The sequence below is a fragment of the Cynoglossus semilaevis genome, chromosome 9, assembly GCF_000523025.1.
Source record: "Cynoglossus semilaevis isolate Cse_v1.0 chromosome 9, Cse_v1.0, whole genome shotgun sequence".
Taxonomy (NCBI): Eukaryota; Metazoa; Chordata; class Actinopteri; order Pleuronectiformes; family Cynoglossidae; genus Cynoglossus; species Cynoglossus semilaevis.
The window spans coordinates 2,136,845-2,150,110 of NC_024315.1; the positions used below are offsets into that span (position 1 = coordinate 2,136,845).

General features: G+C 39.7%; 2 protein-coding genes and 1 long non-coding RNA gene across 7 annotated transcripts in view; 1 reads left to right on the top strand and 2 right to left on the bottom strand.

Annotated features, from left to right (window-relative positions):
- Window positions 1–4: 4 nt before the first annotated feature.
- Window positions 5–3,615, top strand: znf330 (zinc finger protein 330). 2 transcript variants are annotated; one of them, XM_008316412.3, is made up of 10 exons: window positions 5–166; window positions 418–595; window positions 685–704; window positions 796–866; window positions 1,214–1,290; window positions 1,509–1,635; window positions 1,718–1,822; window positions 1,939–1,985; window positions 2,800–2,917; window positions 3,176–3,615. In XM_008316412.3, exons 2-10 carry the CDS (start codon window positions 476–478, stop codon window positions 3,442–3,444), a joined length of 954 nt encoding a protein of 317 aa, XP_008314634.1. In that variant the 5' UTR covers window positions 5–166; window positions 418–475; the 3' UTR covers window positions 3,445–3,615. The 2 variants fall into 2 exon arrangements, with proteins under 2 accessions (XP_008314634.1, XP_008314633.1); XM_008316411.3 differs by having other exon boundaries at window positions 10–166; window positions 474–595.
- Window positions 3,240–4,557, bottom strand: LOC107989067 (uncharacterized). Its single transcript, XR_003050509.1, has 3 exons — window positions 4,430–4,557; window positions 4,012–4,349; window positions 3,240–3,448 (listed from the first exon to the last, which is right to left on the bottom strand). It is a non-coding gene; the product is annotated as an uncharacterized LOC107989067 (long non-coding RNA).
- A 4,462-nt stretch (window positions 4,558–9,019) lies between these two features.
- Window positions 9,020–13,266, bottom strand: part of inpp4b (inositol polyphosphate-4-phosphatase type II B) — a 121,084-nt gene continuing 116,837 nt past the window's right edge. For 3 of the 4 annotated variants that reach the window (XM_017035536.2, XM_025058212.1, XM_025058213.1), the window contains 3 exons: window positions 13,091–13,203; window positions 12,486–12,640; window positions 10,352–10,526 (listed from right to left, as the gene is read on the bottom strand). In XM_017035536.2, coding sequence (XP_016891025.1) covers window positions 10,352–10,526; window positions 12,486–12,640; window positions 13,091–13,203 — 443 coding nt within the window. Of the gene's footprint in view, window positions 9,623–10,351; window positions 10,527–12,485; window positions 12,641–13,090; window positions 13,204–13,266 lie in introns of those variants that run through there. The other variant, XM_025058211.1, reaches the window with a different exon arrangement.

A 13,266-nucleotide genomic window follows, 5' to 3' on the forward strand; every position in this document is an offset into this window, starting at 1 on the left:
TCGGACCAGTTACTTTCTCCGCAACCGGTCTGTTGTGTAATAACGCATTATACCGGAGTAACGAGTTTGTAAAAACTATCCTTTTAACAGTTAAACGTCTTAAAAAACAAAAACAAAACAAAACTAGAAACATTGAATTTTAAACGTCACAACACGTGACCAACTGGTAAGTCTTTCTGTACTAGTAACTGCGTAAACTGCTAACTCACAAAGACAAACTAGGCTACTAGCATTATACTTACTATATGACATATTTACTTTAACGAAGGTTCATACCTCAAGTGAAGAATATTTTCTGTATAATCGTAGAACATTTTATGTTTATGTATGTAACGTGTTAGTTCTTTTAGTTTTCTGCAGTCATTGGCACCGCTCGTACACACGGTGTTCGATCACCAGTCTGTTTGGTTTTGACAGGAACATGTAAAACAGAGCTTGTTGTCATCAAACTAAACATTCCCTCCCTGGCGCAGAGATGCCTAAAAAGAAAACCGGGGCCCGGAAAAAGGCCGAGAGCCGAAAAGAACGAGAGAAACAGAGCCGTGCTAACCGGGAAAATGTCGACGTGGCTAAACACCCATGTAACTTCATCATGGTAAGAAAACAAGAACACCTAAAAACCTATGACAAATGAGCACTTTGATGATTAATTTTATATTGTGTCACTGTCATCTTTTTTTATAGGAGTGTGACAAATGTCAGAGGTGAGTAATTACGTTGTTGTTACACGTGGTTTGCGAAAGAACATGCAAGCGGTATACGAGTTGACACTGTTTTGCTTTTTTCTTGGGGTAGAAAACAGAAGAACAGGGCCTTCTGCTACTTCTGTAACTCCTTTCAGAAGCTCCCTGTTTGCGCTCAGTGTGGTAAGTAAATGACTATCCATGTTTCAAAATGCAAAACATTTTGAAGGTGTATGACTTTTCACATCTGCACTATATATAGCTGTCCTGCAATTCAGACACTTATTTACAGACTTTGACATGTCCAGTGGGCGCAGCAGCTAATCTCTAAAATGTTTTAAGAGAATTGGGGGAGTAGATTTATATAAAACAATAAAGTTGCAGGGATGCAAGAAGATGTATTCATGACAAACACTCTATTGCCGGATTTTCCTGGTACATTGACTAAACTGTTTAAAAGAAGTCATTTGATACACCAGAAGTTCTATTGTACAGTAACTGTTTTCTAAATGTCAATCTCATATTGTCAGGCAAAACGAAGTGCATGAAGTCTTCAGACTGCGTCATCAAACACCCAGGGATTCACACTACTGGGATGGCCATGGTGGTAAGATGACAATACTTCACAATTATTTTGCAGCAATATAATTGCTACCTGTAGCCTTTTATGTTGCCTGATTGACCTTCTTTTAAAAATGCTAACACAATTATCTTACTGTAAACAATGGAACCGAAATCTAATCAATGTAGTCGCAAGAATACTCCGTTCTCTGAACCATTCTTTTTTAAATGCATTAAGCATACAATTCTCTTGTTGACTGCTAGGGGGCAGTGTGTGACTTCTGCGAAGCTTGGGTGTGCCATGGTAGGAAATGTCTGAGCACTCACGCCTGTGTCTGTCCCCTGACTGACGCCGACTGCATAGAGTGTGAGCGCTGTGTTTGGGACCACGGTAAGAAGGCCCTGCCTTGAAGTGTACTGTCATCATATTAGGGACCAAACATACACTGGCTACACTTGAACTCTCTAAACAGGAGGGAGGATTTTCCGCTGCTCTTTCTGTCATAATTTCCTGTGTGAGGATGATCAGTTTGAGCACCAGGCCAGTTGCCAAGTCCTCCAGGCAGAGACTTACAAGTGTGAGTTATTTATAAATCCTCACAGTTACTGTCAATCATTAGTCCTTTGTTGGAAATGACACAATTAAAGTTCACATATTTTTGATGCAAGTGTTTCTCCAAATCATCCCCTGCAGGTGTATCCTGTAATAGACTTGGTCAACACTCCTGCCTGCGTTGCAAGGTGAGTTGTTTATAAGTACTGTATACCATTTATTTTTTACCTGAGATGCATGTTTGTTCCACACACACAAAAAAAATTCCGGAAAAGAAGTCCTAATTGGTTCCTTTCCTCTCATGGGGATTAAAGCATTTTTGGAATGAGGGAATTTAGCAATTTATCCGGAGTACTCTGGTCAGAGTCACAACCAGATCAAGACGTTTGTTAGTAGTAGTACTTGTTGTTGTCTTGTTGTTGTCAGATATGCCATACATACAGGACATATGGCACAATGAAACTGACCCACGGTGCAAAAATGGCAAGAATATAGTAGGGATATAAACTAACTAAATGTACAAAGAAACACACTCATGAGAAAATATCCTGAAAGACATGTACTGTGACATTACTCAGTAATTACAGGCAGAATGAACAATGAGTGGTGACAGATAGTAATTACTTATTTGTTTATTCATTTGAGGGTGAGGTAGGACATGGGATAGTGCAATATGTTTATGAGGAGCCACAGTCTTTTTATTCATATAGTGCAAATAATTAGTGCAAATGAGTAGAAGAGAAACTGTGTGTGTGTGAAATGGGGAGGATAGGAGCGGCAAAGTAGAATCTGTGTGTGACAAAGGGTGGAGGGAGGGAGGGCAGGGCAGGTAGGGAGTTGAGACTCCTCATGGCCTGGTGGATAAAACTGTCTTTGAGCCTGCTGGTTCTGGTTTGGAGATTCCACAGTCTCCTATAATCAGATAAAGAGGGAGAGTGACATTTGAGATTCAAGTTAATTCCACGAGGTAAAATGTTTGACTGTCTACCTCATCCCTCTCAGGCCTGCTACTGCGATGACCATGCCAAGAGTAAAGTCTTCAAACAGGAGAAGGGCCGAGCTCCACCGTGCCCAAAGTGTGGTCACGAGACGCAGGAGACAAAAGATCTCAGCATGTCCAGTGAGTCTCCCTCTGATCTTGAAAATGTACAGTTAGCAGAAGTTAGGGGCAGTGGTGGCTTAGTGGTTAAGGAAGCGGATTTGGGTCCGGAAGGTTTCAGGTTCGAGTCCACCAGCTGCCAAGTTACCACTGAGGTGCTCTGAGCATAGCACCGTCGCCACACACTGCTGCCCACTGTGGTCAAACAGTAGAACCTACATGTTTGACCTTTTCCATCACTTTCACTGTAACTTAATCCACACCTGTTTCTCCCTGTAGCTCGAACGCTCAAATTCGGCCGCCAGTCTGGCGCTGACGACGAGGACGACGACTACGACGGAGCCTCTGGGTACGACTCCTACTGGAAGAACTTGGCATCTGGTGGAGGAGCCCAACAATACGAGGATGGAGAAGATGACGATGAGGAGGAGGAGGATGAAGATAATGATGAAGAGGAGGAGGATGATGAGGAGGAAGATGATGAAGAGGAGGAAGAGGATGCAGCTGCTGACTCTCTTGCTGGTCTTAAACTGGATGGGAGTGCCTAGCTGTCTGTAGAATAAAGAGATTCAGTTCACAATGTGTCGAGTGTTGAGATTACTGTAATGATTTACTATGGAGAATTCAAGGGCCTCTTTAGCTGTGGACCAAGAACACACACTCTGTTGACCATTGAACAAGGTGCATTAAAGGTGATGTCTTTCCTTCATTTGCCCTGACTGGATTCCTTAGCTGTTGAATTTATCAGGCACATCATGGATCAACTGATCAGACTAAGGTGACTGAAACAAGACTGAGACAAGATCATTCATAACTAAAAAAAAAAACAAACAATCATTATGCTCTATTAATGACAACAAGATCATTCATAACTAAAAAAACAAACAAACAATCATTATGCTCTATTAATTCATATTACCGGCGCAAACTCTGAACTGAGGACTGCCCCATAGTGGACACATTGCCTAACAACAGCATAACGTTATGCGTTACGTTTTTATGATGGAGCACAAACAAGGCTTTAATCAATAAATCAGTACTGTCTGTCTTTGGACTTGGGTCTGCAATTACTTCTGATTATAATCCTGATTCGTTACTACTTTATATTAACCTACCGTGGTTCCTGCAGGCAAAGGTTGAACTTCTATGAGCTGAAGCTTGCTTCCTGATTGGTCAGCTGCTCCCAGGTGTTGCTCTACCTCCTCCAAAAGCTTTGGTTTGGACGCATTCTGGAATGATATGATAATAATTACAGAGAGAAAAGGAAAAGAAACAGAGGGTTGTTACTGCGTTTACTACAAAACTACTGTTACTTGGTACTCAAAGTAATGTTCATTACATTTTGAAAGCTGTCAGAGTTTTCCTTTTGAACAATAAGGTTGAATTTGGCTCAGTGTTCCACCTCCAGACACCTGGCACGACTATGTAGCTGCTAGTTCTGTCCTGTCGTTTACTATGTCGAAATAAATAATAATTAAAAAAATGTGTTTCCTGTGTAGATGGGCTTCAGTTTGTCGTGAGTGTTTAATTAACCTGGAAGCTCTGGTGTTTTAATTTCTATACAGTCAATCTATGGGAAACTTGATCCAGAAAAATCTCAACTTGCTGTTAAGTAGCTGCTGAGTGTAGACGACGACGTGACGACTGAAAAGAGGAGTGGACTGTAACTGTTACACAGCTGCACAGGGTCAGGGTTTGACAGTCGCGCTCAACCACTGGGAAATCACACCGGCAGGTCGGTTAATGTGTTCCTGAGGCTAGCAAGCTTCGTTGACTCCCGTGAAATGTCAAAATGTGACCTCGAACTGCGGCTCCAAGGGATTGGAGGGCAACAACTGCTGTGGTTGCGCAGATGACAGACCTGATGACGACACTCCCGGTAATCTTAGCCCAGTTCTCATGCCCCGGAGAGCAGCAAGCGGTAAGATGTGTGTGTGTGCGTGTGTTCGGCTACCAGTAAAGTCAACCCATTTTGCCGTTAGCCTATTCCGGGACAGATTTTTGGACTTAGGAACTTGGGAATCTATGCTGTAGTGATCGGAGGTGTGTCACCACGTGTGTCCAGGGTTTAGGTTGTTCAGCTAACGTGCGCAAACGTACACATTTCTACTTATTGGTAGTAAAAACAAAACAAAACCCCAAAACAGACCCAGAAGGTGTTGTCGCTGCTGTAGTTTCACTTTCACTTCTCCTGCGGTGGACTCCGCCCACATCGATATCACTCAGGAATCTTCTACAATGAACCCCCTTAGGTTGGGAATCAATCAAATTTACGCATGCGTAGTTAAGTTGACGTTTCCATGGGTAGGATGAAACTTCACAACACCAGATGAGCAGAGTGAGACGTGTTTAGAGTGAGTCAAACGTTGACAGTAATAAAAGACAATAATCCATGACCACTGCCCCCTTCTGGTGAGCAACACCGTATAGTACACTGTCAACCAGGTCACGAATTCAGTAAGGTGTTTATTATTAAACTAACCAATCCATGCTTTTATGGTTTCCTTGTCTTTCTAGAGTGGTGCGTTGTTCCATTCTCACGTCCAGGGGTGGTTTTGTTTCCTAATTATAAGGTAATCATACATCTCACATCTTACTACGTAATGAGCTTTTATACCAACATATATGGTAAAATGTTTCTATTAACCTGGCACAGCTGCTTTTCTCTTCCACACATCAGTTATCTGTGCTAACCCTTACTGAAATCACTTTCACAACTGTCAATTTATGATTGTTAATGATAATAATAATAATGATAATATGTTTTTTAACCTTTGGACAAAGTGACACTCTTTTTTTTTTCAAATTTCCTTTTAAGCTTTTTGACTGTGTCTTCCTGGGCTATTTCTGATGTTGAAATAAACGACTTACAGGAATGTTTGAGGAACTTGAATAAAACCATTAAGGTGAGATAAGGTATTCAATTTTCTTCTTTTGACATTAACTATATGTTTATGCCGTTTTCATATTTTATATTCATTTAACGTTGACAGTGGTGGTGGTGGTGGGTGATATGGGCCAAAAAAAAATACAGGCTAGAGATGACAGTATAGGAGAATATAGCTGTATGTGTACAAAGGCCGCAAGACAGGGCTGCAATGTGCAGTCAGAGTGACAGATGGGTTCAGTGTACAGATTCCATTACATCAGCTCTGAGCTGCTTCTTGTTTCTAAGAGTGATAGACAAGTTGGCAGATGTGGTCAAACATGTTTGTTTGCAGATGACATTATAGTATGTGGTAAGAGCAGGGAGCAGGTGGAAGTCTGGGTCTGGGTCAGTCTGAGGTCAGCAGAGACAGTAGCACTTCCCCAGTAGACAGAAGGCTGAGTTGGCAGAAATCAAAATGGTTTGCACATGTGCTACCAGACAAGAGGCAAACAGGAGGGTCCCAGGGAAGATCAATGGGAGTCAGTGGTTGGGGTACTGTAGCAGAGAGGGTAACGGTTACGGTGAGATGGTGTCAGGTGGTCCACAAGGAGAGAAGCTGCTTAAGTCTGCCTAATAACTGTGTTTGTCCCATTTCCAGAAATCTGATGCAATGCTGTACACTCCATCGTTTGATTACACCAATGTAAGTCGATACAGATATTTAATAATGAATTCATCACCTGAGTGGGCATGTCTTAGATATAGACCCGTTAAATGTAGCAAACAGAATCACAACATAAAGAATATTCTGGTACTGGATCTTTTTATGAATGGATTCAATTTGAATATCGTCCCGTCCTCGTATGAGAGAATTGTTGGAAATTGAACATTTGAGTTTCCCGTTATGGTATATGTTCCACTTTAAAAAAAACCCAACTTACCAGAAATCATCTGCAACTCGCCACATATCTTCACCAGCTGGATGTTGATGTCTTCTGATTCTGACTGGAAAATTGACACACACTACAGTAGGGTGTTTCCCTTCTGAAAAAGAAGAAGTGAAACAGATTTAGTCAAAAAGAACCAAACAATGACAGTATGGGCTGGACCCCTTCTGGGGGTCACGTGGCTGTTCGGGGTGAACGCAGCAAAGGAAATTAATTTTCCCACACTAGGGAAATTACACTGACTGTAATTTAGTTTCTTTGTTCAATGAGAATAAAGAATAAAGGGGGTGAGGAAAAGGTAGTGGTGGTGATGGGGCGTCATTTCTACAGGGGTAGGGGGGAGCTGTGCAAAATAAAAAAAATTGCAAACCACTGATTTATAACGTCATGGTGCGCTTGATGCTTGTTGACATGACAGATGTGTTACCGCCCCACACTGAAGCTCTTCTTTCTGTTTCAGGTCAGCTGTAGAACAGTGATACTCAATTGTTATATGCTGGAGTTGACAATGGTCCTGGATGAGGAAGAAGTACCGTTGGACGATTATAGCAAATCTATCTACTCCTTCAGTAAACAATTTGAAAAACAAACAAACATACAAACAGCGGTATTAAAATTTCTTTTTTTCCCTCAAAACTACTCTGAATAATACTACATTTTTTTTAGACATTTTAAATAAAAAAAAAATTAACTGTATGTTTTCTTCCAGATTGGCTGCCTACGTTGTGAAGCATACTCACTTCAAAATATTACAATATTCTTGGACAGACTAAAAGACTTTTTACAAAGAATGGCTTCCGATCCCAAGGGGAATGTGTAACGTGAGATGTAAATTTGTATTTTATATATATTTGTACATATGTATTCTTTTTTTAAAATCATGTTGTAAATATGCCGTCCTGAAGTAGTTATAAAGCAAGTATATATAGGGATGTCCGATATTAACTTTTTGCAGATATCTAATGTGGTATCAGATATCAGCAAAGTGGTGGCCTGGTGGTTAAGGAAGTTAAGTGCCGCCTGCTCACTAAAGTGATGGGTTAGAGCCGCCTCCCTCACTCCTCCTCCCCAAAATTTAAATATTATTGAGCATCTGGTAATATTTATTTATTTATCTGTACAAACCACTGTATGTGCTGCTGTCATCAGTATTCTTCCATACAATCCCCTGATTATCAATATGGGTTAATAAAATCAGCTGCAATGCTGCCATCTAGTGACTAGAGCCTTGTTTAGCGTTGAAAATGTTCGGTTCACTTGTTATGAAGGAGTTTACAGTTACAGGTATGGGAGGGGGGGGCGGGGTGAGGAGGTGTGGTGCGAGCACGTGTGTGTGTGAGGAAGAGAGTGCGGAACGTGTGAGAGGAGGAAAAAGGCGTTTTTGGATAGGCTGATATAATTGGTCGGCCGATATTATCGGACATCCCTAATTCAATTTTTTTTTCTACAGTTTGTTGTGAATATAAAGGTTGACAGAACTTCACCTCAGGATATTGTCAACACTGTGAATCACTGTTTGTGCTACTAATTCTATTTCAGCTTACTTCATTGTAATCTAGTGGTTCTCAAAGTCTGGAGTGGGGCACACTTGGGGGTGCAGGTTTTTTGGGGACGCTGGGAATTACTTAAAACTAATTGTGTACTGCAGTGTGGAAATGTTGCTTCCTTTGTTCAATGAAAATAGCAGCTTATATATATATATATATATATATATATATTTTTTTTACAATATATATATTTTAAAGTTAAGTAAAGTTTTGATGCAATAACTTTGAATGTGCTGCCAAAGAGGGCGCTGCGGATGAAGTTTAAAAACAATGCCATAATCCGAGCTGCACAGCTTTGTCTTATAAAGATTTGTTTTGTATAAATATGGATGTATGTTCTAATGAAAGTATAGCATCAGTATTTATGAGCTAATCCAGGAAGTCCATTTTAAGGATTTGTTTTGTGATCTACAGGTGATTTAATCAAATCAGTGGATGTTGAGGAAAAAAAACAAAACAAATTTGTGTCTGCAAAAAAGAATAGAAGGGAAACCGTCAGAGACAAACAGTTGTTTTGTTCCAGGAAAAGCACATACACTCCTGCAGCTGAATGTTTGTTTGTTTGTTTGTTTGTTCAATATAAACAAAATGTTTGTCATTTTATCGAACTTAATCAACAACTACTTTCACGTGTTTGTCTACGTCATGTAACATGTAGTGTCACAACGACTAGAATTCAAGCGACCATCCGTTTTATAAATTGTCATTTTTAATGTCCAGTAAATTTTGCACATGCGTAACAGTCCACTGGATCAAACCGTCAGAATATAAACGCATTTTATTTCACAAAAATAAATAATGGAATTTGTTTTTATACCATACAGACATGGTGGTCTATTATTATTCTCTAACTTCTCTTCTTACCTCACATCCTTACACCGAGCTGTACCTGGAGATAAAACATGTGACCATGAACAGACTGGGGGGGATAATAATAATAATAAAAATAATAATAATAAAAAACTCATCTGCAATTAACAGTGATACTCAAATGTTTGCACTTGAATGTACACAAAGTATTTACAGAGGACTTGTAGACAGGCTCAGCGCCTGGTTAGGCCTTTTACTTTGACCTTAAAATGTTCTAGAAACAGACATACTGAAGGTTTGTTCAGAGAAAACTTTCCTTCCACTGATTGGACAGTTGGTTAATTTGCCTCGAAAATATCTAAGAATATAAATATTTAGACATGCACAGAAGGGTGTGGGTTCAGTGATCTCGCGGTCCACTCATGAGTCCACTTTGCCGTAGGTTCCCTCTGGTGGTCGGTAGCACTTGGGGAAGGCCATCAGCTGCAACATGTTGAAGGCATACTTCCTGCATCTAATGTTCTTTTGAACATTCTCAATACGACATCCCTCTCTGACGGCCAAACAAAGATGGAAGGGGAGGATGGGGGATGGGGGGTGAGAAAGGGGTGAGGGGGGGAAAAAAGGGTCAAAAATAAAGAGTGATGTTTGAACGATGCACAGCAGACATGAAGAGACAAGACACAACATAACTTTGTCCTCAACCAAAAAGACTTCATGAATGATCACATTGTTATATCTGTTATATTTGGGTTCAAAAATATCAGGGTGTGAAAATGGAATGGAGAGCTAATGTAGCTAAATACGATTGAAGCACAGCGTCATACAGGGACATGTACTGAAGAAAACACAGGCTCATGTACTGGGCTGGGGTGGTACTACAGTATGTATACAGTGTTAACTTTGTGCTAAAGATGAAAATGCAGTTCTTATAAAGGGCAATATTTTTTTTCTATAAATGAATTTTCTTTGTGTCTGTTATCTTTTAAATCATAATAATTAATGAAGTATTTGTAAGTTTGACATCACACAGATGTGTACACACACTGTAAACGTTATCAAATAAGAGACAGTAAAAAAAAAACAACTCAAATTTCAACATTTTGCCCAAATCACCACAACAACCAAACTGTTACAACCGTTTCTTATTAAAGGTCTACTGACTGTAAAAACAAACTAACTAGATAACTAACCAACTAACCACCACAGCACCACCTGAGAAGGAGTAACCAGCCAGAACAAAAGGACAAAAAGAGTAAGGAAAGATGATACAGTCGGCAATTTATTGATATTTTGCAAGCAGAAAAACAAGACTTAAAATGAGCCACACAACCAGCAAGTGTGAGCTAACGAGCAGCAGAGCAATGGGGTAAAAGTGTCGCGATGCTGGTTTGTTCTCTGTCACGGCACCGGCCTCAGGGTCCTCATACTGCCCAGTGTCGCCCTGGATCGACCGACTGCAGGGGGAGCCGTCGGGGTGAAACAGAACCAGCAGAGACAGATCAGAACACAGTGGTGTTAGTACACAGGCTGGGCGGGTCTAAGTGGGACTTCCACCGCAGCAACATCAGCTCGCAGCCATTTAGTGCCACTGCTAGAAAGTCCACTTAGACGCAGAGCTATTAGCACAGACTCTCAAGAGGCTACATGGAAGATGAGCGGGCGCTGATGGAAAGAGTAGGAGGGCGGCTCAGAAGAATAGAAAAGAAGTGATGAAATGGCGTGGTTTGGTGAGTCCTGGTTGAACAGGTTTAAACTGGTTCAAAGTGGTGGACTGTGATTGTGGTTAGTTATTTGTCGTTCCATTTATTTTTGGTGCCTGACCAAAAAGAAAACTGTGTTTCTTCACCCTCAATACAATGCAGAGCAACTGTTAAAGCCCCCCCCCAAAAAAAGAGACGTAAGCATTGCTAGCTTAGCTTAGCCTAACCGTAAATAAGAGTAGTAATTTGAAAACAAACTTTTTTTTAACTTTAAATACAATGTTTGATGATTTTACATGAAAAATATGTGTAGTGTTTGAATTTTTTTATTTTTATTTTATGGGAAAATATATGTAGTGTTTGAATTTTTTATTTTTTTATTTTATGTGTGTGTTTTTTAAACCATAACGTGGTTTATAATGAAGAACAAACAGACGACTCTGAGAGCCACTCAGAGCTCTTGGATGTAAAAACTATAAAGACTGCTTCATGAAAAGGTCTTAACTTGTTCCCACAGATTCCTGAAATGCCCACGATTAAAGACAGGCTTTGTTTTAGGTTTGAACTGTAGGTTGCTATGGTAGAACGATGTTTATACTGGCACACACAAGTCAGTGGAGACAGCATGCTGTCGATTCATGTTAGGGATGAGTTCACACAGTCATGTTTTAAACAGAACTTTTTTTTTCTTTTCATTGTTCATAACACTTAAAGTTGCTAACAACTAATGATATGATGATGAATAAACAAATATACTGTGATAAATAATAATGTCATAAAAAAAACAAACCAAGTCCGACTGAGTGAATTACAGAAGCAGCTGTCTATAAACTAACAATAGGTTTTAATGTCATTAAGGTACCGCATTTACCGTATAAGTCGCACCAGCCAAAGGATGACAAAAAGTGCGACCTACAGGAATAGGGTTAGGGTTATGGTTAGCTCCCTTTCGTGGCTGTCAATGTGAAAATAACAAACATGTGAAATGATACATTTTAAAAGTTGCCAACCTGGCCAAAGGATAAAAAAAAAAGTGCGACTTATAGTCCGGAAAATACAGTAATTTAGTTTAAGAAGAAACACCAAGAAACTAAAGCGAGTCCAGTTTCTAGTTGGTTTTTATTGACTCTAACTAGACATGAGTCATGAGTATCTATTGTGTCATGAATTTATTCCCGTCATTATCTACTGACAGTTCTTTGGACTGGTTCTTTTGTTTTTGTTCTCTGTGAAATGTTTTCCATTTAAGAAGGGATGAATGCAACAAATATTTGCCTGGAGTTATTACTGAAGATAGTTAGTGAGTTATGGACAGGAAATTCTATCCAGTGGAAAAAAAATAAAATCTGATTGGCCGCAGCATCGCAGGGGGCGCTGCAGAAAATGTTCGGGAACCATTGTATTGGATGATTTTAACTTTATTATCTAGTAGTTTTATCTTGGGATTTCTACCTGGGACGTAGAGACGACGACTGATTAAAGAAGATGATTAAAAACTGTGGGACACCAGAGACCCCCTCATTTTGGTACAAGGAGAAACAGAGCAGGTTTTAATGACATACACATCTTGTTATAATGAGAGGGCTCATAACAGTTTAAAAAGGTGGCAGTGGGACAGTCCTCAACAAAAAGGTTCATATAAGTTAAAGTGTTCAGAATAATAACCTGCACCCACACTGTTTGTAACAACCTAAGTTTTTTTTTTCTTCTTACCTCCGCATACAGTCGAGGGCTCGGACGAAGAAATCTTTGCTGAGATGGTGTTCATCACGTAGGAGAGCGCATTGCTCCAACGTGACAGACATGGATGTTCGGTCTTTGGCACTTTTACAGCTGGTGAACCTGATGCCATTTAACCTCCGGCAGATCTGTGGGAGAGAGTTACAGTATATGCCTTGAGATGGAAGAGTTCGAGTTTTCTAAAAGAAGACGTTTCAAAATTCACGTCCAGTGGCCTAACAGAACAGTCATCCAGGTCAACCTAACCATGACCTGGATGACTGTGATTCTTAGACAGTATATGCCTTGGAATTTCATGACATGACATGTCACATCAAGCAATACACTTCCTAACAACTTCTTACTGGTCACCACTAAATATATATATATATAAATATATATTTATGTATATAAATATATATTATGTATATAAATATATATTTATGTATATAAATATATATTATGTATATAAATATATATTATGTATATAAATATATATTATGTATATAAATATATATTTATATACATAAATATATATTTATATACATAAATATATATTTATGTATATAAATATATATAAAAAAACCACCACTGCTCACCGTTCCAGCAATCCACAGTATCTCCACATTCTTCCTCTTCTTCGTGACTACATTCTGGCCCAGGGTTTCAAGTAATTCTTTTACATCTGTCTGTGAGTGAAAGGACGGTAGACCTGTGAAAACACAACGCACGCCACAGGTGACAACCCTGAGAAAACTTATAATATGTGAAACAG

Coding starts and splice junctions, on each gene's coding strand:
- znf330 (XM_008316412.3), top strand. CDS start 476: ATGCCTAAAAAGAAAACCGGGGCCCGGAAAAAGGCCGAGAGCCGAAAA. Junction 596..684: donor ACCCATGTAACTTCATCATG/GTAAGAAAACAA, acceptor CTTTTTTTATAG/GAGTGTGACAAATGTCAGAG. Junction 705..795: donor GAGTGTGACAAATGTCAGAG/GTGAGTAATTAC, acceptor TTCTTGGGGTAG/AAAACAGAAGAACAGGGCCT.